The sequence below is a fragment of the Pteronotus mesoamericanus genome, unplaced genomic scaffold (assembly GCF_021234165.1).
Source record: "Pteronotus mesoamericanus isolate MK-2021 breed Mesoamerican mustached bat unplaced genomic scaffold, CSHL_Meso_final contig_493, whole genome shotgun sequence".
NCBI classification, from domain to species: Eukaryota; Metazoa; Chordata; class Mammalia; order Chiroptera; family Mormoopidae; genus Pteronotus; species Pteronotus mesoamericanus.
Window position 1 is genome coordinate 604477 of NW_026555183.1, and position 22525 is coordinate 627001.

General features: G+C 53.4%; 1 protein-coding gene across 3 annotated transcripts; it reads right to left on the reverse strand.

Annotated features, from left to right (window-relative positions):
- Positions 1–503: 503 nt before the first annotated feature.
- Positions 504–21533, reverse strand: ARHGAP4 (Rho GTPase activating protein 4). 3 transcript variants are annotated; one of them, XM_054578151.1, is made up of 22 exons: positions 21467–21533; positions 16958–17162; positions 16720–16882; positions 16431–16493; positions 15959–16144; positions 15092–15220; positions 14787–15008; positions 6324–6425; positions 5979–6170; positions 5803–5887; positions 5497–5524; positions 5140–5242; positions 4520–4580; positions 4357–4434; positions 4138–4272; positions 3926–4031; positions 3586–3819; positions 3419–3492; positions 3147–3330; positions 2863–2955; positions 2432–2525; positions 504–1241 (listed from the first exon to the last, which is right to left on the reverse strand). In XM_054578151.1, the coding sequence occupies exons 1-22, from the start codon at positions 21531–21533 to the stop codon at positions 1008–1010; spliced, it is 2838 nt and encodes a 945-aa protein (XP_054434126.1). In that variant the 3' UTR covers positions 504–1007. The 3 variants fall into 3 exon arrangements, with proteins under 3 accessions (XP_054434126.1, XP_054434128.1, XP_054434127.1); XM_054578153.1 differs by lacking the exon at positions 3586–3819; XM_054578152.1 differs by lacking the exon at positions 2863–2955.
- Positions 21534–22525: the final 992 nt, after the last annotated feature.

A 22525-nucleotide genomic window follows, 5' to 3' on the forward strand; every position in this document is an offset into this window, starting at 1 on the left:
TGTCCCTGGCATTCACAGGGAGAGGAGGGCCAACTGGGAATCAGCTCTGGATCGTGAGGGGCCCAGGAGGTGAGCTCCTTGGAGCCGGGTATGAGGAGGGGCTGCCGCAGCGTGGTGTGTGGCCCGTGACTTCCACCCCAGGCAGTGCCTGCCCATGAAATAGAGGTCCCAGGGAGCCCAGGAGGAGGGGTAGAGGGTGAGGCCAGGAGACCTTCCTTCCTTCACCTCTCTAGTTGCCCTCTGCCGTCCTTTCTCACTCTCTCTGTAATAATAAAAGCATCAGCTCATTTTCCACCCAGTGAGTCTCCTTGGATCAGGCTAACAGTGGGTGTGAAGGTGGCATGGAAAGAGATTCTCTGAACCCCCCACATACACACACCCATGGACACATGTATGACTCTGGAACCCAAGAGGCAGGTGACTGAGCCTTCAAATATACAAGTTCCCAACTCACAGAGCCCTATGCCAAGTCTCCCCCACCCCTGCAGAGGCTGTTCCAGCTGCCCAACCTTCTGCCTTTGTTGAGCGCCCTGGCATCTGGCCTCAAGCAGTGAGGGTACCGGGGGGGTTGGCCCTGTACCCACCTGCCCAGTCCACCAACACAAGAGAACTGGTTCGTGTTGGGGAGGCAATGCACAGTCTTTATGGATGGCTGCCAACCCCTGCCAGTCTCACGTCCTCAGCTGAAGCAGAGAAGGGCCTGGGCACCGATGGGCGTGCTCATCTGAGCAAGGGCACACACCACCCAACAGCCCTCACAGAAAAGCTGGGGAGGGGCCTGCCCCCAGCCTCCCTCTTTGGCTGCCTCCCAAAAGGGCCTAAGCCAGGGCTGGGGCAGGCAGGGGCATGATTGGGCAGCCACGTCCTTCTCTCTGCAAAGGGTCAGGAGCAGGTGCTCAGTGCTTGCCGGACAGGGCCGGGGAGAAGCAAAGGGCCTGGGAAGGGCGAAGAGTCTTGCCGGCGATCCCCTAGGGTGGCAGGGGGCCTGCTGAGGAGCCAGCAGCACCTCAGTGTGGCTTGAGGGGTGAGTCCATGCCCTGCGGATGGGACGCTGAGGGTGAGACCGGGGCCCCGGCGCTGCGGGAGAAGGCTTTGTTCTTGCCGCCGCGACTGCAGCCTACAGGCTTCAGGCTGCGGGGTCCGGGGCTGGGAGAGTTGGTGGAGGTTGGCCCAAGACCCTGGCGGACAGCAGTTTTTCCCAAGAGCTCCTTAAACACCGAGTCCATGGTCTGTGCCACAGCCTGGCGGAGAGGTGAGAGAAGCGGGGCGTATGGTGAGACTGTCCCCCACGGCCCAGCCACCCTCCCTACCCCCAGGTCAGTGTGATGACAACTAACCCAGGAATGAAGCCCTCCTACCCTCTGCTGCCCAAGCTTCCACCAGAACTCCCCACCCCAAAAACAAAGTCATCGGCCACCGACCTGTCACCAGGCCCTTCCTCTGTAGGGGCCCACAGCTGCTGTTCCTTCTCCCTTGCCCAGTTCACCTTCTGCTACTTATGGCGTGATTCTCACAACCTCCGTTAGGGGCACCAATCTTCAGCCCAGTCTCGCTGTGGGGGAACCTCTGGCTGGGCCCTGGCTGCCTCTCTTCTTATGCCCGCTCTTTCCCTGGCTGAGACCTCCCACATGACCTCGGGGGGCCACCAGCGTGCAGGACCTCGCAAGGTCAGCATCCGCCTGCACCTCGCCTCGCCCTATCTGCCGCCTGCCTCCCCCCAGTGTCTCAGCTGCCCTGCCCCAGCCCTCCCGCCTGGTGGTCCAACTCGTCCTCCTCTCCCTGGGCTCCCAGGCCTGGCCACTGGGCTACCCCTAGGATACAGTGTGTTCTCCAGCTCTTTCCTTGAGCTCAGACTGTCCCTCGGGCCTCTCTCTCAGCTGGGAGCAGGAAGCACCCATCAGGGGTCAAGATGGGCTCATCAGACAGCGGGGAGCGGGGGCTCCCCGGGCTGCACACCTTGCCGGCCGCACACGGCGTCCACTCCCTCGTCCTGAGAGCGCCACTGCTCTGCTCAGCTCCCCAGCCAGCTACCCCCTCCAGCCTCTCCTCCATCTGTCCCTTTCATCCTCCTTGGCCCACCAAGCTCCTGCCATGTCACCATCTGTCACCTAGCCTTGCTCCAGATTCCAGCCTTGCAGCCTGCCCAATAGCCCGTGGTCCATACCACTCGCCACTTCCCACTCAACCAACCATAAAGCCCAAACGCATGAGCCTCCATGTTCCCCCATCCTCTGCCGCTGGGCCCGTCCTTCCCCTTAAACTTATACCCTTGCTGGCCTGTCCCTTTTTCTGTTGGCCTCAGGCAGCCAGTCTGAGGCCAGGAAGGGCAGACTCAAACCTCCAGAGGGAAGAATCTGGTTCATAAGGGGAGGCGGAGACACCCCAGGAGACGTGCTCCCCACCTGCCACTCAGCCAAGTCCCCGCTCTCACCTTATCCACCTCCACGTGTCGCTCTGGGGAGGTTGGGACCAAGCAGTGCCGTCTGTGCCCAGAAGGGCCCCCAGGTGAGGTACATGGCTCTGGCCTGCAGGGCACAGACAGTGAGCCTGGCAGGGGCCCTGGGAAGTCCCTGTACTAAACTGGCAGTGGCTCCTCCCATCTCGGGGTGTGCCCAAGGGAAAAAGACAGTGAAGTTGACCCGGAGGGTCCATTCTACCTTCCGTTGACGTCCCTCACCCAGGCAACGCTCCCCCAACCGGGCCCCTCTCCGTGTGACCAAAACCTGACCCGCGCCCCCTCCAGCCTGCTCATGGCCCGCTCTCTGGGACAGGCTTGCCGCCCCCCAGCAGGGTTCAGGTGCGGGTGGGCAAGTGAGGCCACCAGAACAGGTCTTCCCGAGGGGCCGAATTCCCTTTGCTCACCGATGGACAAACTCCATGGCCGGGAGGCCTTCTGGACTGCTCAGCTGCTCCCCTGCAGCCTGCAGCCCCTGGCCCACCGAGTGCTTCTCTGCTCTGTGGTCAGAAAGGTGGCCTGTTTAGGGCGCTGGGGGAGGGCAGCAGGCTTTGTGCCTCAGTGCCAGCCAGAAGTAGCCAGAAAGGCACACAGAAAGCCTACAGAATCTGGGACTTGGGGTAGGGCAGGGCCAAGACCTGGGTTGAAGGGAAGCTGTGGAGAGCCTCCTGGGAGCATGGCACTCACTTACCCCCCAGGCAATGTGATGTACTTGTGGGGAATGAGTCCCCGAGTGCCGGCGTACTCGCCCCACCACCAGTCGCCTGAGGCCCGCTCATGCAGCCGCAGCACATCCCCACGCTGGAAGCTCAGCTCCTTGGCTGTGCGGCCCGTGTAGGCAAAGCAGGCAACAGCCTCCACAATCCCCTCCGGCACTGGGAAGAAGAGGGGATCTCAGTGGGAGGGGTGAAGTGGGCATCTAGGGTAGGGACAGGGTACGGTCCTCCTTCCTGACACCCTCACCTTCTTCCTGGGCCGGGGTCCCAGCTTCTAGCTCCAGCTCGTTCTCCCCTGCCAGGCCCTCCACCTGGGTGTCCCTGAAGTCCAGAGCAGAGGGAGGAAGATGGGTGGTTTGAGGGGGCTCCCCTTGGCTGGATGCTGCCCCCCTCCAGGCAGCACAAAGAGCATACCCCAGGCAGCTGGCAGAAGGCGGCGCCATGCACTTCTCGTAGACAGGGCCTGGCAGTAGGGCCAGGGATGGGAAAACCCGAGTGGGCTGCACGATGAGCGTCTGCACCAGCTGGTTCACCCTGCCCTGCAAGGCCACAGGGTCCTGCCCAGCGGGAACGGGCAGCAGTGTCGGCCCGAAGCACACGGCCAGGTTGTATGGGTCCATCATGTTCTCGTCGCTATACTGGGCCAGGCTGGGGGCACATGCAAGTCACAAGCAGGGAACTCCATGCCCAGTGTCCCCAGCACCCTCCCCCCTCCCCCCCAGTCAGCCGCTGTTGCCTCCTCAGAAGCACTCACTGGTTGAGGAAGGTGAAGAGGTAACGCAGGACCACCAACACCGGTCCCGGCAGCTGGGCCAGGAGGCAGCTCACAAGCTCCACCCGCTCTTCCATGGCCTCCAGCTCTGTGGCCAAGGCCACCACCCCAAAGAGGAAAGAAGCCCATGAGCGGGGACACAGCCACTGGGGATTGGCCCCTCCCACGCAGCCGACCTCAGGCCCCGGCCTCACCAGCAGAGGCCAGAAGCTCTCTGAACAGGTCCGAGGGGAAGAGTGGGGGATCCAGGCTCCGAAAGTAGAGTTTCAGCACTCCTGCCACGGAGTCCAGATCGTGGGCCGTGCAGCCTTCCACCAGTGGGTCCTCCCCTGAGGACAGCACAGGGTGCAAGAAGGTCGGTCACACACATTCTAGCCAGCCCCCCACCACCACCCTACCCTGCCTGTCTCCACCTCTCTCGAAAGCGTCGCGGATCTCTGAGACCCGGGGCTGGGCACCCGACACTCGGAAGATGCCCTCATGCTGTAGGCCTGTAGGAGGACAAAGAGGCAGTGGGCACTGAGTCCTCTCCCCACCCCCTCTAGATGGGTGCCAGGTCCTGGGTGCCAGGCTTACCGTTGAGGTTAATGAAGCGGATACAGCTCTCCACCACCAGGGGCACGGGCTGGCCTGAGCTCTGGGGACAGAGAGAGTGTTCACTTCTCTCTGGACACAGCAAATCCCACCTCGTCCTCTGCTCGCTTTTATTTTCTCTTAACAATGCATTACGGCTGTGGGCACCGAGGCCCAGCATGCGCTCGCCAGACTCACTCCCAGGTGTCTCACGTCCTTGGTGCCGTTTCAGGCAGAGCCTCACATTCTACTTGTTAACTGTTTACTGCTGGCATGTGAAAATGTCATCCAATTCTGTATGTTGACCGCGAATCAAGTAACATTGCAAAACTCAAATTTGTTCTTTTAAATAGTCTGTTGACTCTTTTGAATGTTTCCATGCATAATCACATCATGGCAAATAACAGATGCTGCCCGAGGCTTCCTGGAGATGCCTCTTACTACTTAAGGACATCCCCTTCGAGCAGCGGAGGCCTGGCAAAGGCCCACCCAGGAAAGGTGGTTGGCAATGAAGGACTCTGGGGTCACGGCAGCCAGGCCACAGAGGTGGCTCTGGGCTGGAGAGAGACCAGAATGCAGGAGGAGGGCCTGCATTTAGTTGGAGCGTGAAGCAAAGCAAGTACCTGGATAAACTTCTCCATGTCTCCCCCAAAGAGTTTCTGGTTATACTGGGAGTTGGGGCGGGAGTGGCGGCTCTTCTGGAACTTTCTCTGTGTATACTGGGCCCTGTAGTGAGTGGAAGCTGGCTCTGAGGGTTGCGGGCATGGAGAATAGGGGATGCCCCAACCCCCAGCCCAACCGAACAGGGCCCTGGAGCTTGCAAGTTATTTCAGAACCCACTGGGAAACGCGGGAAATCGAGGCCACAGAGGGATGAGAGCAGAGCTGGGCCCCAAGGAGAAGGGAGGTGCGAACGTCACAGTTTGACCCACGCAGAATCCCAGCTCCTCAAAACAAACCAGCCCCTCATGAAGGACTCACCATGACACCTCCCGTTCCTCCTTGTCACCTGGGGGACGGAAAACATTGGTGTGCCTCTCAGGCCCGGAGATTCGCAACGTACCCCGGAGAGAAAGGCGCGGCCTAAAGGCCAAGGGACAGGGACAAGGGCACAACAGAGGCCAGGACCTTTGCTGGATTATTTTTGTCCCACCGACCAACCTCCTCTCTGGGCAGAGAGGAGCATGGGCTGGGCGGGGTTCCGAGGCAGGAGACCCAAGGGCAGGTGCTGCTCCTGGTCCTTGGGATGGAGTGCAGGGGACCAAGGGGAGCAAGACTGGGGCCCACCTCGCTGAATGGCCTCCTGCAGTTTCTCATGCTTGGCCTGTAGCTTGGCAAGGATGCTCCGTCCACTCAGATACTCCTGTAGCTTCTGGGAAGCCCCAGCAAAAGCCCGAAGCTTTAGTCCCAGCTTTGGGCCCTCCCCACACCCCACCCCTGCCCCCTAGCCCAGCCCTCCCCACCGTGATGTAGAAGGTCTCAGTCTCCTGCTGCTGGCCCCGCCTCCGGCCAGCCTGCCGAGCACCTGGGTCCGAGTTGGTAGACTTGAGGGACTCGGTGGAGGGACAGGCCTGGAAGGAATCGAGCACTTCCCCATCTTCCAATGCCACCACCTCCAGCAGGGCCTGCAGTGTAGCCTTCAGTGTCTTGTTCACCTGGGGAGAAGACAGGAAGTGCAGGGCAGGAAAAAGTGGGGGACAGGCAAGGGACAAGAAGTCCAACTCTGAAGAAAGGGGAAGGGGAGGCCATGGCTACCTGGCTCAGTGTCTCCAAGTCCCTGCTCCCACCCCAGGCCAGACCACTCATACCTCCTCTGTCTCTATTGTCTGTCGGTCTAGGCGGCTCTGGATATTCTGGGCTCTGGGTAAAATCTCGTCCCGCAGCTCCACCTCAACCCGGATCTCAGCCACCTGCAAAGGGCAGCGTCCAAGGAACTGAGGGCTCAAACGTGGGAGTGGGAGTGGGGCTGGGCAGCGGACACCAAGGTCTCCAGGGCATGAGGGAACTGAGCACATTTCCACTGCCTGATGTACAGGACCACCAGGCCTTGATGCTTCAAACATCTGGTTCTGAACAATGGTAAGGGCACTGCCCCAAGAGAGGGGAGCACAACCATACACACCCAACTTTGTGCACAGACACTCATGGCAGCACCCTCATAATAGCCCAAAGGTGACAGCGACCCAAGTGTCCAGCAGCTGATGAATAGATAAGCAAATGTGGTGTGTCCACACAAAAGAATATTATACAGCCACAAAAATGAATGAAGTTCTGCCTACTCCATGCTACGATGTGGGTGATCCTTGAAGACATTCACTTGAGTGAAAGAAGCCAGACATGAAAGGCCATACATTGTAAGAGCCTGTTTATATAAAATGTCCAGAAGAAGCAAATCTATAGAGACAGGCGTACCAGGAGCTGGGGAGGGGGATGGCAGTGACTACTTAATTATTGTTTTTTAACGGTCAGGAAGGCTGGGGTCTGAGTCAGAAGATGGAAGTCTCAGCCACTCCTCTCCTGGGGAGAGAAAAGGGCAGAACAACTGCTTGCTCTAATCAGGCAGAAATAGATTCCCATGAGCATAGTCGGGGGTGGGAGAAGAAAGCTTTAGGAAGTGAAGAATTCCTCTCTTGAATATGTAAACATCCAGAAAACTCTGACATAAAGTTCAAATGGAGGGTGAGGACTTCACTTATCCATGACAGGCTAAACACACCCTGTTCTCTGCTCCCCCAAGCCCTGCCATAAAGGGATGCATGAAGGCATAAGTCACAGGGACACCGGGAAGAGGGGAGGAGATGACAACACACAAGAGATGTCAACAGACTTGTGGAGGATGGAGACCAGAGTATCTGACTCAACAAAGCCCAGACAGTAGCCAGTCAAAGCAGGCTGCTGACCCCAGAAAAGCTTAGAATATGGAGGCAGTGGGTGCCTTCCAGGTGCAGGGGACTGGCTAAAAGTCTATCTAGGAAATTATACCACAGTTCCTAAAAAAATTACACACAGACTTGTCACATGATCTGGCAATTCCACTTCAGAGTATCTACCCAAGAGAATTGGAAGCAGGGTCTAGAAGAGATGTTTGTGTACTTGTATTCATAGCAGCAGTATTCATAGTAATCAAAAGATGGAAGCAGCCCTGGCCAAGTAGCTCAATTGGTTAGAGCGTCTTCCCAATACACCAAGGTTGCAGGTTCGATCCTTGGTCAGGGCACATACAAAAATCAACCAATGAATGCATAAATAAGTGAAACAACAAATCTCTGTCTCCCCCACCTTTCCTGTCTCTCTCAAATCAATCAATAAAAAAATTTAAAAAGTGAAAGCAACCCAAGAGTCCACCGATGGAGGAATAGATAAGCAAAACATGGTCTCTCCATACAATGGAATATTATTCAACCTTAGAAAGGAAGAAAATTCTGATACATGTCTGAATATGGATGAACCCTGAGGACATTATGCTAAGTGAAATAAACCAGTCACAGCAAGACAAATAACGTATGATTCCACAGGTATGAGGTCCATGGACTAGTCAAATTCATAGAGACGGAAAATAGGATCCTTGGTGCTTGGTGCCAAGGGCTAGGGGAGGGAGAATGAGGGGTTAAGTGTCTAATGGGAACAGAGTTTCAGTTTGGGAAGATGAAAAGTTCTGGAGATGGACGTTGGTCATAGTGTGCTTAATGTCACTAAACTGCTTAAAAATGGTAAATCTTTTTTTTAAAAAAAAGATTTTTAGAGAATTGAGATGGCAGAGGAGTGAGTGGAAGTCACACTGACCTCCTCCCAGGACCAATCTAGAATTACAACTAAATTGGGGAGAAATCACCTGGAACAAACAACTGAACAATAGTGAGAGAGGAGCCTTATAACCTCAGACAGACAGAAAAGTCAGCTTTAGCACAATCTAACTGGTAAGGAGTGCGGTAGAGACTCGAGAAGGCAGGCAGGGTGCCCATGGACAGCAGCACCAGAAGGATACTGAAATGGCCAGTTGGATCCCCCTGAGATAAGTGGGGTCTAAACCATAAGTGGGCATCTCCAGCCTATAGCACCAGAGCCCATAAAGTATTCAGATAACAGCCAGCTGCAAAAAGTGGCAGGGTTGCTCTCTGCCAGAGACAGGCAGCTGGAGAAGCAAAGAGCCATTTAAAGGGCCAAAGCACAAATTTTTATTTGCAGTCACTTACCTTGGCCTCCGACAAAGACGGGGGCAGAGTGGGCTAGAGACGCCGGAGGAGAAACTGGGGAAGGAGGCTTTGGGGAGAGAACAGAGACAGTAGCCGGCAGGATCCCAGAGCTGACTCATTCCCCATACGGCAGCAGCCATCTTGATCAGGCAGACCACTCCCCTGAGTGGCAGCATTGTCAGAGGACCCAATAACCCTGCCCCTAGGAGGGACTCTGCCCTGCCCTGTGGTGTTTCTAAGCCGGCCTCCTGAGTGCAGAGGGACTAGATTAACAGCTGAAGGAGACAGCCTCAGACAGTAGATTCCTGGAAGTCTTGAACGGACTACCTAAGGTCACTCAGGGTCAACATCTGACATCATCAGAGGCAGATCCAGGAAAAAAAAAATCCAGTAGTGTCCTACCATAGAAGTTAACCCCACAAAGTCAGGAAATCAAGACAGATCAATTTAAGAAGCAGAAGCAAAAAAGAAGAGTCTCACAAATAATGGGAAAACAAAGAAACACCCCCCCCCCCAGTTGAAGGGAAAGGAGGAATCCCCAGAAAGAGAACTAAATGAAATAGAGGCAAGGAAACTGTCAGATATTGAGTTCAAAACAACGGCTCTAAGGAAGTTCGATGAGCTCAGCGAGCTCAGAGAGAATTACCAAAAACTACAGGGAAACTACGAGGAACTTACTGCAAACTATATCAGCATGAAAAAGGACATAGAAACTCTCAATAAGAGGCAAGAGGAAATGAAGAATACAGTTTCTAAATGGAAGAACACAGTAGAAGGAATCAAAAGCAGGCTAGATGAAGCAGAGGATTGAATCAGCCAGCTGAAGGATAAGGTAGAAAAAAGCTCCCAGAAAGAGCAAGAAAACGAAAAAAGACTCAAAAAGCACAAAGAGGCATTTAGGGAAATGCAGGACAACCTGGAACGTAATAATACCCGTATAATAGGGATACCAGAGGGAGAAGAAGAGGAGCAAGGGATAGAGAACCTGTTTGAAAAAGTGATGATGGAAAACTTCCCTCATTGGAGGAGAGAAAAAGTCACGCAAGTCCAGGAAGCACAGAGGGCCCCATTCAAGAGGAACCCAAAGAGGCCCACTCCAAGACACATCATCACGAAAGTGGCAAATATCAAAGACAAACAGAGAATCCTAAGGGAAGCAAGGGAGAAACAGGTAGTACCATAGAAGGGAGCCCCGGTACGGCTAGCAGCTGACTCCTCAACAGAAACACTACAAGCCAGAAGGGAATGGCAAGAAATATTCCAAGTCATGAAAAGCAAAGGCCTGCAACCAAGACTGCTCTACCCAGAGAGGCTCTCAATTACAATGGCAGGTGAAATAAGGAGTTTCCCAGACAAAAGAAGGCTAAAAGAATACACCTCCACCAAACCTGCATTGCAAAACATGCTAAAGGGACTGCTTTAAGAAGATGGAGAAAAAGAGTCTATGATACCCAGTTCCTTTCACAGTCACCAATACTTGATATTACCAATATTTTTAATACTTATTAAGCTGATCCTGACAATGATGTGTTATTTTGTTGCTTTATTACTTGTTGAAACTAAACCTGTTTTTCTATATTTCTTGCCTATTTCTATTCTTTTTAAAAAGCTTTAAATGACTTTTTGGTATTCTTTATTCATTTTTTGATTAAATGTTTGTTCAGTTTTTTCCCTAAAAAAACCCCAAAACTATTAACCCTTTTTTAGATGTGTTGCAAATACCTTCCTATTCTATTAGTTGTCCTTTAACATTTCTTATATGTATATTACTGTATAGTCTTAAATGTTTAATATAGTCATATTGTCAATATTTTACTTTATAGCTTCTGGATTTGAATATTTTACTTCAGGGTAAGAAAAACTATTATTTTTACTTTCTCCTAAAACTCCTTAGATTTTACATATCGATTTTTAACTCACCTATATAATTTTTGTATAATGTGTGAAATAGCGCTCTATATTTGTTTTACTTCAAGTACTAGTGGTCCATGCACCTTATTTGTTGAATAAGGCTTATTTTCCCCATTGATTTGAAATATCAATTTAGTCATATATTACATTGTTAGACAGGTATATACGTTTGTTTCTAGAATACTCATTTTATTTCATTGATCTACTTGATTATTTCTGTGCTGGTGTCATATTGTTTTAATTGCTGAGACTTTAGAATGGATTTAAATTTTTTAATATTTTATAATATATTTTGACATTTAAATAAATAAATAAATAAATGGATAAATAAATAAAATCTGCATTTGAAAGAAAGAAAGAAGGAAGGAACTCCTACCTTTTGTGACAACATGGATGGAACTGGAGAATATTATGCCAAGTGAAATAAGCCAGTCGGTGAAAGACAAATAAATACCATATCATCTCATCTATAAGTGGAATCTACTCAACACAATAAACGAACGAACAAAATAAACCACAGGCACGGAAACATGGAGCAGACTGAAAGTGACCAGAGGGGATGGGGAAGGAGGACAACGGTGGAAAGAAGGAGAAGGGACTAGACAAAGAACATGTATGAATGACCTATGGACATGGACAACAGAGTGAGAATTGACTGTGGGAGTGGGGGGTGGGCATGGGATGGGTGGAGGAGGGCAAAGGAGTAAAAATTGAGACCACTGTAATAGAATAAACATGATTTAAAAAATAAAATAAAATAAAAATTTTATTTATTTTTAGAGAGAGGGGAAGGGAGGAAGAAAGAAAGGTAGAGAAACATCAATGTGTGGTTGCCTCTTGCGCACCCCCGCTGGGGACCTGGCCCACAACCCAGGCATGTGCCCTGATTGGGAATTGAACCAGTGACCCTTTGGTTCACAGGCTGGCACTCAATCCACTGAGCCACACCAACCAGATTTTTAAAATCTTGATTTTAAAAAGTCTATCTAGACCATGGGGAGCACTGAAATTAGAAGACCCACGCCCTCAAATTCACACAATTAGCAGGAAACTAGAGATTTACTCTTTGGAAAAGATAAATCAGAGGAATTCTGGACTCAGGGACACTGGGTACAGCTGAAGAAGGAGACGAAACTCCCCATAGATGAGAAAGAGTGAAGCAGCCGCCGCCATCTGGAGCACTCCCAGCTGGGCCTTGCTGCTGTCCCATTGAACATAAGGAATGTCAGAGACAATCAACGTCAGACAAGGCCCCTTTGTGACCATGATGGCTGAAGACTGAAACAAGACCACCTTGTAATCATGTCTGAGCACAGACAGAAACAAAAACGTTGTCCAAGCCACAAAAATAAGCAAACCTGCCCCTCTTCCAGCTCATGAGTGACTGTTGTTTCGTCATCATTGACAGCTTTAGTCTCCCTTCATCTGTCACCCTGCCTTTCAGATAAGATTTATTAAGACACACAGTGAAAGTTACCCTTTCTTCCTGACAGCATCTAAGCCAGAGTCAAGCCTTTCTCCAATCCCCACCCCGATTCTAGCCCAAGTCCTAGAGTTTTTCCTGAGACCCACTTCCCTGGTTCCCCAAGGTGTGTGTCTCGCTTGCAGCAATGATCTGAATTCCTGCCCAGCCACCCTGGGAGTAAGGGCACTGTTGATCAGCTCTGCGCATACACATCATATATCTGGTTCCCCTCTCTATGCCTCCTCTTAAATTGAACTGATGGCCAAGTCAGTCATTTAAGGGAAGCTCTAAAATGGAAGATGCAGATCAAAGCAAGTTTTTTTAAAAAATACTGCCAGAGACCCTGGCCAGGTAGTTCAATTGGTTATAGTGTCATCCTGATACGCCAGCTTTGTGGGTTCATTCAGTCCCTCGTCAGGGCACATACAAGAATCAACCAAGGAAGCCTGGCTGGTGTGGCTCAGTGGATTGAGTGCCAGCCTGTGAACCAAAGGGTCGCCAGTTCGATTCCCAGTCAGTCACCTGGGGCCAGGTCCCCAGTAGGGGGCTTGTGGGAGGCAACCACACGTTGATGTTTCTCTTCCCCTCTTTCTCCCTTCCTTCTTCTCTCGCTAAAAACAAATAAATAAAATCTTTTAAAAAATCAACCAAGAAATGCATAAATAAGTGCAACAGCAAGCCAATGTGTCTGTCTGTCTGTTTCTCCCTCCCTTCCTCTCTCAAATCAATTTTTTTAAAATACTGCAAGAAAAACAGAAAATGCAAGGAATGGAGAAAACATCAAGAAAACAAAAATAAACATTTCGGAAAGATTTGAGAAAATATTGTATTCATCAAACAATAACAAAGAGTTACAAGAATTTAGAAAACAAAAAAGAACACTTGGAAACAAGAAGTATAAAAGTAAATTTTTTAAAAATCCGGTAAGGGGTTGGAAGAGGTCGTTGAAGAAATCTCTAAGAAAGCAGAATTACAAGGCATAAAGATGGGAAATAGGAAAGAGAAAAGATAAGGAAATTAGAGAATTAACCCATGAGGTCCAACATTTAATTACAAGAAATCTTCTTTATTTTACGTCCAATTACAGCTGACATTTAACATTACTTTGTTAATTTCAGGTGTATAACATAGTAGTTAGACAATTACATAATTTATGAAGTGATCCCCTGATAAGTCTAGTACCCACCTGGCACCACACGTAGTTATTACAATGTTATTGACTATATTCCCTGTGCTGTGCTTTCATCTCCGTGACTGTTTTGTAACTGCCAGCGTGGACCTCTTAATCCCATCACCTTTCTCGCCCAGCCCCCCAACCCCCCTCCCATCTGGCGACCATCGGTCTGTTCTCTGTATCTATGAGTCTGTTTCTGCTTTGTTTGTTCATTTATTTTGTTCTTTAGATCCCACATATAAGTGAAATCATACTTGTCTTTCTTGGTCTGACTTATTTCACTTGGCGTAATACCCCCTAGTTCCATCCACAATTACAAGAATTCTTGAAAGAGAAGAGACAATTAAGGGGAGAAATTTACCAAAGAGATAATAACGGCAAAACGTAAGGATACAACTTTCCAGATTGACAGGGCTCACTGTTTGCCCAGCATCACGAAGGAAAAAGAGTCCCCAAGGCATTTTAGCTTCCTAAAATTTTACAACAAAGGGGAAAGAAAGTATCCTGAAAGCTTCACGCAGAAAAATTACAGGTCATGTACAAAGATGCGGAAATAAAGCGGCATTGGACCCCTCACGTATAATACTGAAAGAAAACTGATTTTCTACCTTGAACTCTATATCCAGCTAAACTACCAATGAATGTCAAGGGAAGAATACAGACATTTTTAGATATGCTCCAGAGCAGGGCTCTGAAAAAGAGAGGGAGCGCACTGCTTGCCTGGTGTGATGGACCAGGACCACGAGGACTACTGCAGGGAGACGGTAGCGCGGCTGAACCCTGATCCTCCGTGGAAGGAAGCCGGTAGAGCCTATGGAAAGTTGACAAGCACCTAGCAGCCTGCCGCATGATTTGAACCCACAGAGGGAGGCTCCAGAGGCAGCAACTAGAAGACTGGGAAGTGGGTGTTTCTGGGGAGTGGAATTTGGGAACAGAAAGGGTGAGTCAGAGAATAGCTGTGTGCCATTGTAAACTACTGTTTTAACTCTAAGTTTGTAGACTATTGTTTTGGTCGAAGTACAGATAAAATAACTAAAAGCTCCAGGCAATCCCAGCCCATGCGCAGTGCCCATTAGGATAAACTGGTAAAGGAAAACACAGCTCAGAGGCAAGTAAAAAGATGCCTAGTTACATTTTACTGCTTGTATGGTTTCTTTGCCTCCAAGTTTGTGTTATGGAATGTCTAAAACATACCGAACAACTGGAAGAAGAGTATACGGACAGCTATATGCCCACCTGCCACCTGGTGTCGACACTGTGATATTTGCCGGGGCGGGGGGGGTGGGGTGGGGTGTTCATTCCCTGGACGAACTGCAATGAGCTGCAGAAGTTTGTTTCCTTCAAATGCAAGTGGGAGACCTCATTTGCCTCAAGGCCATTGACTGAGGGTCTGAGAAATAAGCTGCATTCAGGAGTTTCGGCAACTCCTTAGCAAAGTGAAAGTCACTGACTTACCTGATGGGCAGACAACACAAAGCCCTTGGCGTCAATTCTGGGGGCATTAAGGGGCAGGGGCAGTGACCCTCACCTCATCCCCTTCGTGGGGCTGGTAGTCAAAACGCAGCGGGGGACAGAAGGCGACTGCATGCACCTCCAGCACCTTGGCCTTGTCCCCTGGAGGATCTAGGGCCTCCACCGCCTCTTCCAGGCTGCCCAGGCCCTGCATTTGGGAGGCCTGGGTGCGGCTCTCGGCAGCTGTGTAACTCCGGAGCACCTGCCCCAGGGCCAAGTGGAACCCTGTGTCACAGCACTGAGGAGAAAGCAAGGACACAGCTTGGGCAGGCGCCAGTGTACTGGGCACTGGCCCCCGCGGCCTGCCCACCCAGCACTCACGTCCATGAGGTCCAAGACATCATGCAGGTAGTAGTTGCTGACAGCAGCGTTGACACTGGCCAGGCTGAGCAGATACTCATTGCGAGCCTTCGTGCACTTGAGCTTGTGCTCCAAGAACTTGGCCTGACGCTGCTCAAGACCACACAAGTACACCAGGGTCATCTACTTGGCCAGACCCCACACTCCTTCTCCCCTGTCCTCTCCATGTGGACAGCTACACCCGAAGTCCCACAGGCCCCTCAAACAGCATGGCCAGAAGTCCCGATGTGCTCACCCAGCCCACCCTGCTGTGCACAAACCCTCCTGTCTCAGGCTGGCAACCCCAGTTCTGCCTCAGCTCCTCCCGCCTTGGCTCCTCCACATCCTGGTATTTCTGACACCCTCGACCCTCTTCACCCTCTCTTCAGGGCCCACTTCAAATGCTCTTTATCCCTGTTTAGCACCCGATCACCCATTCTACATGTCTGCTTGCCTCTGAAACCTCGCAGCATTATATGAGGCAAGGAGGGTGGGTAGAAAGGCCCCTAGCCTTGGAAGCATCAGCGCTCTTTGCACATCAGCTCAGCTGCAGGGGGGGTGGGGGTGGGGAGGCAGCTAGGAGCACAAGGGAGACAGTCGCCATCCTCCTGACCTCTCTGTGCACCACCCCAACGTGGGGCGCCTTCCAGAGCCAGTGGGGCTACCCAGGACCAGGCCCAGGCCGTCCCCTTATGGTCTTGCCAGAGGTCTGTGGCTCTCCCCTCCGCAGCCCAGCCTTCCCCCTCCATGCACCGCTTTCCCACAGGCCCCAGTGAGGGACAGGGACTGGACGGGACAAAGGCCAGGAGCTATAGCCTTCACAGACAGACCCATGTCCTGCAAGCCCACCTTCTCCACCAGCCGTGATCCCTTCTTGAGGGAGGTCTTGCGGAGGGGCCCTGCCTCGGTGCTGGCGGTGGCCGTGGGAGCAGCAGCACTCCGGCCAGCCCGCTTCTCCTCCTGCCGCTCAGCCTCCCGGAGCTTGGCCTCGGCATTCATGCTCTCTGTGTGGTACACCTGGTACGTCTTCTTGGCCTGCAGGGAGGCCCAAGGCCAGGCAGGCGTGCTGTAGGCCAAGGCCACAGCCAAGCTTCCCCCTCCTCCTCCTCCTGGCCCATGTGGTAGTCAGACCTGAGAGTCAGGCAGTCCCACACGAGCACCTAGCCCACCAACCCTGTGCCCAGAGCAGGGAGAAAGGGCCGTGCTTGCAGTCCTTGAAAGCCAGGTCTCTCCTGGATACCCAAGCCTCCCTTGAGCCTGGCTTAGTGAGATGTAATGTAATAGCCTCACTCTGATCGGGGTGGGCCTGCCCCATCCTCACCGTCTGAAGCTCTGACACCACTTCCAGGAGCTCCTCCTGCAGCTGCTGCTCCAGGTCCTTACTCTGGGGAGGAGGGGATGTGTGACCAAATCACTGCTTCAGTGCAGCACACACTGGGGTGGTCACCTCAGCTTGGCACTCAAGGCTCTACCTACCTCCCTGCTGCCTGGCACCCATCCAGCTCCCGTCACCCTCCCAGCCCCGATGCCTCTGGACTGAGTACCCACAGACTGCCCTCGACAGATCCTGAGGCCATCCACACCTCCTATACCCAGGGTGAGGGCCTTACCTTCTTGACTATGCGGCCCACATCCTCCGCGATGTGACTCAGGCGCTGGGCCAGCGAACCGGCCAGCACCTCGCTGAGGGCCGCGCTCTCCCGGCTCTGCTGCCGCGTCTGCTGCAGCAACACGGCCCAGCAGTGCAAGGATGACAGGAGGGACGGCTCCTTTCTGGGGGCAGAGGGGCACTCAGGCTGGGAGCAGGACTTGGGCCCTGCTGCGACCATCCTGCCAACAAGGACCTACCGGAAGCTTTGGTGCTCCCGGCTGCTCCCCAGGCGGCCTCCTCGGCTGGAGAAGCGCTCGGCCAGCTTGTCCAGGCCACGGGAGTACTCCAGCTCCACCTCGGCACGGCGCCGCATGAACTCAGCCAGCTCCTGCAGCAGCTCTCGCCGCAGCTCACCCTGCAGCTCCAGGCAGCGCAATTGCTCGCTCAGCTGCCAGCGCATCTCTGTGGGGAAACCATGGCTCAAGCCTGGGCAGCAGGGCACCCTGTCCACCCTGAGGGTGAGGGCTGGGGCTGAGGAGGAAGAAGGAGACTGGCCTCCAGGGAGGAGTTATGGGTTCAGCTGTCCAGCTGAGCTCAGGAGAGCTCTGAGGAAAGGGACCTCTCTCTGGGTTGAGGCTAAAGGGAACCGGCCAGGCCCAAGTGGTTGAAGAGGAATGGGAAGGCTGTTTCAGGGAGAGAGGGGAGCCATGCAAAGGCCTAGGGGTGAGAAGGAGCATGACAGGTCCAGAGTTGGAACCAGTTGTGATGGTGAGAACATAGAGCTGCCCCAGCCAGGCGTCTTTCACGGAGGCTTCCCGTAACTCTCTGGTTCCAGGAAAGCCCCCAAATTGCTTCCCCTGCCACTTCCTGTCCCCGGGGTGTCCAGGACCCCAGGCAGAGCACCCTCCCTGCAAACACAGACACACAGGGCTGCACAGGGGCAAGGCAGCTATGGTGCTCTGCCAAACCTGCAGTGGACTGTGACAAAGAGCGGCCCCATAGTGAAGGCCAGCGGCTGGGGAGAGCTGATCAGGTCTGAGAAGTGAAGGGAGTGAGGAAATAGGTCTGTTGGTCTGTTTTCTGTCCCCAGTTCCCACTCCTGATCACACACCCCCAGGGCACTCTGAGCCCCACCTCCCAGAAGACAGAGCCACACCCAGTGCCCCCACACTACTGGCTTTTGACACTTTATCTATCATTGGCTCGATTGGGCAACGCTGCTTTCCCCACACAGACCTAAAGCAAAGAACCGCCTGAATGACAAGCTTAAGCAACCTCCGCAAACACTTTTATCACCCACTGTGTGCTCAGGTTGGTACTGGGGTTCCTGGGTAAGTCAGTCACTGTTGGGCCCTGGCCAGGTAGCTCAGTTGGTTAGAGCATTGATCCCAATACACCAAGGTTGCGAGTTTGATTCCCAGTAGTCGGGGTACATACGGGAATCAACCAGTGCATGCATGAATAAATGGAATAACAAATCTATGTTTTTCTCTCTCCCCCTAAAAAAAAAAAAATTAAATAAGTGAGTAAGTAAGTCACCTTCTTGGCTCTGACAAGCAGGCCACCCACTTATTAATCTCTGTCCATGTGTCTAGGACGGGACATTAATTGATTTCTTTATTCGGCAGAATGCCGATTACATTCTAGACACAGAGCTACAGAGGCAAAGAGGGTTGACCGAGTGCCTGCCCTCATGGAGCTGCGATGGGAATGGGGGGACAGCCAGCCAGTGAACAGATCGGAGCAGAGGGATGGGGGAGGGTTATTTTAGAGGAGGGTGGTCAGGAACAAGTAACACTGGAGAAGAACTGAAGGAAGTGATGGGGGGCCCGTGGGGACATCTGGGGCAAGAGTGTTCAGGCAGAGAGAACAGTGAAGGCGGTTGAAGCCAGAGTGGCTGGATTTAGCTGTGCCACGGGAAGTAGGGAGACTGAGAGGCCAGTGGGGGCAGCATGCACAGGGGCCCTGGAAGCGAGAGGGCCACAGCTCCCTGGGGCTGCCATGGGGAGCCCAGGAGGAGGTCAGGCGATAGAGGGAAGCGCCCAGCCCCATTGGCAGCTGCTGCACCAGTCCAGGCTGAAGACAGTAAGGGCTCAGACCAGGGAGCCAGCCTGGGAGGATGCGTGAAATGGCAGGACCTGGGAGGGCTGTTTGAGAGGACTCCACTGCAAACAGTTCGGTGCCAGTACCGTTTGGATTTCTGTGCTGCCAGTGACTCCCCAGGGGCTGTGGAGCGCGCAGCAGCGTCAGCGGGTTCTGCCCACTGGGCATCCCCACATCTGAATCTGGTCTCCCTTTGGAGAACACCGCCTTCCTATCCTCAGCCCCTGGGTCCCTCTCCCTGACGGCGGCTGCCCCAGATGTTGCTGCAGGCATCACCAGTCCCTTGGTCCCTCCATCCCTATCCACCATAGGCTCAGGGATGGGGTCAGGGACCACAGTCCTCACGCTTTCACTAGAATTATTGCACAGGTGCTCTTTTTCCACTGAGGGGTCAAGCTACATAAATGGAAACCTGGGGAACAGGAGCGGGGGGGCGGGGGGCGTTCCTGACAGTGAAACCAATGCAGACCAGGGCAGAGCCAAGCAGTGTCTGAGGCCGGGCTCCAGTGGCTGACTCCCAGCTCCGCGGGCCAGGTGGAGTGGGTTCCATGCCACTTGCAATCAGGAAAGTCTTCATTGAATCAGGGTAACTTTTTAAAATAAAAGTGCATTTCATTTCATTCCACGAAATGTCTGAGTCCTTCTAGCTCACCACACCTTCCTCTGGCTCCAACCTTCTCCACCTGCTCCACCTTCCCAGAGCAACAGCTCCCTGGGGGCAACTGAACAGCGCTGAATGGACCAGCCCGCCAAATCGTTTCACTTAATTCTTCAGGGCAGCCATGCCTCGGTCAGAATCCGGACATGCACACTGGCTGGCGTCAAGTAGAAGACTTGTGAATTGGTGCTGTCTGAGCACAAAGAGCTGGTGCCAAGCCCCAGCCTTTAGGCTGTGTCTCTGTCCACCTCTCAGATCCCAGTTCAGATGCACTCATCAGAGAACCCTTCCCTGACCTCTCCCCAAACTAGGACTGGCCCTCTTCCCACCCCCTTTCTGGACAACCGGCATTCCCTTTATAGTGGTTAGCGTCATAATTGAAATTGTGTGATTTCCTTATTTACCAGATGCCTCTGAGCTCGAGGAGGGCAAGGACTGGTTCTCGTTTGCTCAGCACTGTATTACCAGGGCCTGGGGCAAAAGAGATGCATACAAAACATCTGTCATAGGGAAGGATGGGATCCACTCTGCTCGGGCCCCACCAGCACTTCCTGTGAGCACGGCCTAGGTCTCACTTCTGCTGACAAGCAAAGCAGAAGAGAAGATGGCCTCCCAACCACGACTATGCTGACCTTTCATAATTCAGGGTGTCAAGACAATGATCCTGTTTTCTAGCATGGTAGGAAGTTTCTTTTGGCGGTGGGGGGCCGGGTGGGGGGCAGGGAGCAGAAGCTGAAATCTTTGGAGGGCCACAGCAGGTAAGCAACATCTTAAAGACGGCCTGACTCAAATTCTCAGTCCTTCAGTGTCAATCAACTGAACGATATTTGCTCACTGAAGAGTTTCCAAAGTCATTCAGCCTCACGACATTTTGGGAAAGCAGGATGGGAATCGTTATCTCCCTCTGAGAAATGCTGAAGGTGAGGCCTGTAGAGCCGGCTCACCCTGCGGCGTTGCCTCAGGCTGGCCCTGGGTGGCAGGCCGCTTCTCTCAGGTGGGGCGGACTCAGGCACGCTTTGGTGGAAATTGCTTGCATTGATGATCATATTGGAACCTGCATCTCTGGGTTGGGAGGAACTTCAAGGGTCACCTCATTCTGCCTTCTACGGGCTGCAGTGCCGTACGACCCGTACGACCCTGAGCAAGTCACTGCTCCTCGCAGCTTCAGTTTCTTCCATCCGTAAACAGAGCAATTGAGTATGACCTATGGGGCTCACACATCTAAAGACACTGGGAAACTTTAGGGCCCCCAACTGCTGGTGCTTGGATGCTACCTTCTTTCCTTTGTAAGAGTTACCACGCCCTAAATAAAACCCCCAAATAAAACCACAGAAGTTGTCAACGAAGAATTTGCAAAGCTGATTTGCATGCCATTTGCAGAGTGTTTATCAGCACCCAAAGAGGTCTGCACTTCAGAAGGCTGTGAGGCTAACCTCCCAGAATCTCTCAGGCCAAGATTCGCTGTGCCAGCTTGACCCAGGGACAGGGGCCCTCAGCTCTGAGCCACTCCGGTGCCCAAGGGAGGGCAGAGGGACTGGGCTCTGTAGACTGAAGTGGTTTGAGGACAAAGCCATCCGCCTAGGTACCCAGACTCCTTTACCTGGCCCCTCTCAGCAAAGTCAAAGTGTTCAATTTCATTCTCGCTAGAATACCATTTTCTGGGGGTCACCTGGGTGCACCCAGGGGCCCCCTTCTCTCCTCGGGCTCCTTGGGTGAGGTGCAGGGAGAACCAATTAGGGTAGTGAGACCAAAGGAAGGGAGTGATGGAGGGATAAAGGAGGGAAGGAGATAAGGCACGGGGAAAGCAAGGGAGAACAGCAGGGAGTTGAGGCCAAAAGGGTGCAGAGAAGCGGCCGGGGGGCTCAGGTTCCCTCCTCTATCACATTCCCCTCTGTCGCTGGAGGATAGGGGGACCTGGAACAGTGGCAGCGGGACTTTTTCCGGTCTCCCGTGGCCTTAGGGCCTCAGCAGGGAACCGGACCAGAAGAGCCCCGCAGCCTCTCACCTTTTACTTGCGTCTCATACTCGGCCTGCGGCCCCCGCTCCCGGCGCAGCTTTCCGTGCGTGGCCATGGCAGCCGGGCAGCGGCGCCGTGGAGCCCCGCTGCTCCCACGCAGCAGCCGTTAGTGGGCCGGGCGCTGGGACCTGGGGCTCCAAAGCCAGCACCCTGCACCGGCCCCGCCCCTCACCGCCTCCACTGCGGCCAGGGGGCGGGGCGACCCAGGCCTTCTACTGCCCTCAAGGGCCTTCTGTGGTTCTGTGGGAGTCCCACAAAGCTGGGTCCTTGCCTTCCCTCCTGCTGGGCGCTGGGCCATACCTGGACTGCTTTGTGCTCAAAGCTCTCCTGCCAAGCAGCCTGGGCCGGTGTGAGAACCCTAAGGTGTTCAGCAAGCTGGCACCCTCTGGCTGCCGTCCCCCATCCCCTGGCCCCCACCTCTAGAAGGCTGTCTGGCCACCACTGCCAGACAGCACCCTTCACAGCATGGCCACTAGCCTTCAATGCCAGTGGGCAGGGACACCATAGCTGCTCCAGGCCCTGGACTCCCTTTAGTCACCAGCTTCCCCCAGACCCCCAGGACATCGGATGGGGCCCCTCCTTCCCAAGTCACAGCCCTGAGAAATAAGTGCAAGGAGCCTGGAGAACTGGGTGGGAAGTTCCCAGTGTGGGGTGGGAAAGAAGGTCAGCACCAGAGAACAGAACCGCAGCAGCTGTTCCCTTCAGACCCCTTTGTGAGGAGGAGAACAGTGTTCAGCTAAGGTTCCCCCTTCTGCTCCTCCCCATAGGGAGGAACAAGCCCTGTTTCCCCATAGGTGGTTACCACTTCCTGCTGCCGGAAGAGACTCTTCTGTCTCCTTTCCCCTGCAGCTTGCACCTGTCTCATCCTAGGCCTGGGGGTGGGGGCACAGCTATCCAACTGCCCCCTCAGAGTAAGGTCTTAGCAAACCTGGGGAAAAGTATGGGGGCCTCCCCTACCCAGGGTACTGTAGTTTCCCTCTCTACCAACTCAAAGCCACAGGGCAACAGCCTTTCTCCCGTAAATTGGGAAGTCAGGATGCAGGTGGC

What these genes read in the sequence shown, in the direction of transcription:
- ARHGAP4 (XM_054578151.1), bottom strand. Translation starts at nt 21,533, where the DNA reads ATGGCCACGCACGGAAAGCTGCGCCGGGAGCGGGGGCCGCAGGCCGAG. An exon ending in ATGTCTTGGACCTCATGGAC is followed by an intron (nt 15,009 to 15,091) that starts GTGAGTGCTGGG and finishes CTTTCTCCTCAG; the next exon opens with TGCTGTGACACAGGGTTCCA. An exon ending in CCGCTTCATTAACCTCAACG is followed by an intron (nt 4,435 to 4,519) that starts GTAAGCCTGGCA and finishes GTCCTCCTACAG; the next exon opens with GCCTACAGCATGAGGGCATC.